Source organism: Galeopterus variegatus, unplaced genomic scaffold (assembly GCF_000696425.1).
Source record: "Galeopterus variegatus unplaced genomic scaffold, G_variegatus-3.0.2 Scaffold3452, whole genome shotgun sequence".
Taxonomy (NCBI): domain Eukaryota; kingdom Metazoa; phylum Chordata; class Mammalia; order Dermoptera; family Cynocephalidae; genus Galeopterus; species Galeopterus variegatus.
The window spans coordinates 19,455-22,664 of NW_007729563.1; the positions used below are offsets into that span (position 1 = coordinate 19,455).

The window sequence follows — 3,210 nt, forward strand, 5'->3', positions numbered from 1 at the left end:
ACACGCTCTGTGCCCCCAAGACTGCCCCACAGCGACTGCTTCAAAGAGCTCCCCCTCCTCCGCTCCCAGCTGTGTTTGGCTAACGGGAGGCACTGCGGCAGAGGGAAGGTGGGAGGAGAGAGAAGCCGGCTGTTTTTCCCCGGCCCCTCTCTAATGGGTCTCTACCCAGGGCTCCTGTCCAGCAGCCTCTGCCCACAGCCACCCTCTCCACTTCTGGTAACTTCTCTCCCTGTTCCTTCACACCTGGGGTGATGAGGAACCCCAAAGTCACTGTCCCCAGTTAGTTCCCCCAAATCCCAAACACACCCTTGTAAAAAGTCCCTTCCTTACATTCCCGTTTGAGTGCCATTTGTGTCCTGATGGATGGTGAGCAAAGCCTGATTTAATGATCATTCCCTCTATTAGGAAAACAAGCGTTCATCCCTCACCCACTGACTGGGTCTGGATGTGCCAAGCACTGGGGACACAGCCTCCCCGTGTCACCTGCTGAGTCCCGGGGCTGCGGCCATTCTGGTTCTCGCCCTGGAGGTTCAAGGCTTTCACAGCTGCCTGCATTTTCTGGGAATAATTCAGGAAGGCGCCTCTTCTCAGCAGGGCGTCCGAATGCTTGCTTTGCCATTTTTTGATGGCTCTGAAGTGGCGGAGAGCTTTCTGAGGTTCTGCTCTGGATAACACTTCATGGAGATGCTTCGATTTCCTTATCACCTGAACAAACCAAAGATGCCAGATGTAAGAGAAGAGGGTGTGACAGAAGGGCCACATTGCACAAATTCAGGGGGCTCAGGTAGCTGGCACAGAGCCCTCATGATGTCCCTCAGAGGGGCTGACAACACACTGCTAGTCAGGGCCCTCATGCTGTGCAAACCAGTCTCAGGAGCTGGTGGTCTCAGGCACTGGGAGGGTCTTGGAAGAGACACCAGCACACTCAGAGCACCCCCAGGAACACAGGGGAGTTTCTGGGAAGAAAGGAAGAAGGGAAGAGTGATGGCCAGCCCAGGATGGAAAGGCCCTGGCACCGGAGTACAACTCAGTTCTGCCATCAGCTTGATGACCCTGGATGGGCCACGTCGGTTCCAGTTTCCCAATCTGCTGAGGCAGTAAGGTATGGTATGAAAATCACCAGCATGTGTGCCAGACAGGCCTGTGTTCAAATGCTGGTTCTGCCTCTCGCCAGCTAGTTACTTAAGCTCTAGGACTCAGTTGCCTCAGCTGTAAAACAGCAAGAGTAATGCTTACTTCCCAGCCTGCAGCGAGGATGAACCCAGACGGTACTCACAGTGTACTTTGGTTTGGGGCCCAGAGCATTGCAAATGCCCCCCAAACAGGAGCTGTTAATCCAGAGGTGCTCATGCCTTCCTGCCATCCTACATGACGAAAATCCACAGGGGCTTTGAAAATGCAAAGTGTTTCAGGGCACTGACTGGTGCTTTATAACCTCTTCCCTCTCTACCTTTCAATGGCCACTCAGACTGGGCCTAAAAGCTCAAGGTGCTCAAGTTTCCTAACTCAGGGAGGGAGGTCCACGTATGGCCCAGAGCCCCACCACCCTCGGCCCTGGGGGTCTGGCCTGCTACCTCATAGTTGCTGGCCAGGAAAGGGAACTGCTTGGGCTGCAGGAATTGTGTCTTGGGGATGTCCAGGCCATCCTCCCCATACAGGAACTGCACCACGCTGCCGTCACTGTCGCGGACTGTCAGGTCATACTGGACGACCAGCCCCTCCAGGTGCTTGATGATACACCTGTAAGGAGACTGTCATCTCAGCCAGGCTCGCCAGCTCCCAGGACAGCCTCTGATGAGGGCTGAGACAGTGGAGAGGGAGGAGAGAGGGACTGCTATTCTGTAGCCAAGCAAGACTCTAGGACAGGCCAGCTGCAATATAGCATCCACCAGCCAGGGGCTGCACTGATGGTTTTCCAAGGGCAGGAGGCTGTGGCTGTGTGACTGAGTGGCTGGGCTGCCATTGCTACACGTGGGCCCCCATCTTGCCAGGACTGCTGCCTGCCCCTTTGCTCTATGGCAACACAGAGCTCCCCAGGGACCAGTGTCCTTAGGTCTACAAGGCAGGCAAAACAGGGGACCTGTCAAGGTTTCTCCAACTCTGTTGATACCAAGGGGCATCAGGAACTAAATCTGATTGTGTGCCAGACAGGCCTGTGTTCAAATGCTGGTTCTGCCTCTCGCCAGCTAGTTACTTAAGCTCTAGGACTCAGTTGCCTCAGCTGTAAAACAGCAAGAGTAATGCTTACTTCCCAGCCTGCAGCGAGGATGAACCCAGACGGTACTCACAGTGTACTTTGGTTTGGGGCCCAGAGCATTGCAAATGCCCCCCAAACAGGAGCTGTTAATCCAGAGGTGCTCATGCCTTCCTGCCATCCTACATGACGAAAATCCACAGGGGCTTTGAAAATGCAAAGTGTTTCAGGGCACTGACTGGTGCTTTATAACCTCTTCCCTCTCTACCTTTCAATGGCCACTCAGACTGGGCCTAAAAGCTCAAGGTGCTCAAGTTTCCTAACTCAGGGAGGGAGGTCCACGTATGGCCCAGAGCCCCACCACCCTCGGCCCTGGGGGTCTGGCCTGCTACCTCATAGTTGCTGGCCAGGAAAGGGAACTGCTTGGGCTGCAGGAATTGTGTCTTGGGGATGTCCAGGCCATCCTCCCCATACAGGAACTGCACCACGCTGCCGTCACTGTCGCGGACTGTCAGGTCATACTGGACGACCAGCCCCTCCAGGTGCTTGATGATACACCTGTAAGGAGACTGTCATTTCAGCCAGGCTCGCCAGCTCCCAGGACAGCCTCTGATGAGGGCTGAGACAGTGGAGAGGGAGGAGAGGGGGACTGCTATTCTGTAGCCAAGCAAGACTCTAGGACAGGCCAGCTGCAATATAGCATCCACCAGCCAGGGGCTGCACTGATGGTTTTCCAAGGGCAGGAGGCTGTGGCTGTGTGACTGAGTGGCTGGGCTGCCATTGCTACACGTGGGCCCCCATCTTGCCAGGACTGCTGCCTGCCCCTTTGCTCTATGGCAACACAGAGCTCCCCAGGGACCAGTGTCCTTAGGTCTACAAGGTAGGCAAAACAGGGGACCTGTCAAGGTTTCTCCAACTCTGTTGATACCAAGGGGCATCAGGAACTAAATCTGACGTGATTTTCCTAGCCCAGTGGCCTTTTCCCTTAGCCCTCCTAGTGGTTGGCTGCCTCCTTC

General features: G+C 55.3%; 1 protein-coding gene across 1 annotated transcript in view; it reads right to left on the reverse strand.

Annotated features, from left to right (window-relative positions):
• Positions 1-3,210, reverse strand: part of POLR1A (polymerase (RNA) I polypeptide A, 194kDa) — a 73,621-nt gene that overhangs the window by 17,005 nt on the left and 53,406 nt on the right. The window contains exons 22-23 of the mRNA XM_008585098.1: positions 2,587-2,752; positions 484-705 (exon numbers count right to left, since the gene is read on the reverse strand). Coding sequence (XP_008583320.1) covers positions 484-705; positions 2,587-2,752 — 388 coding nt within the window. The remainder of the gene's footprint in view (positions 1-483; positions 706-2,586; positions 2,753-3,210) is intronic.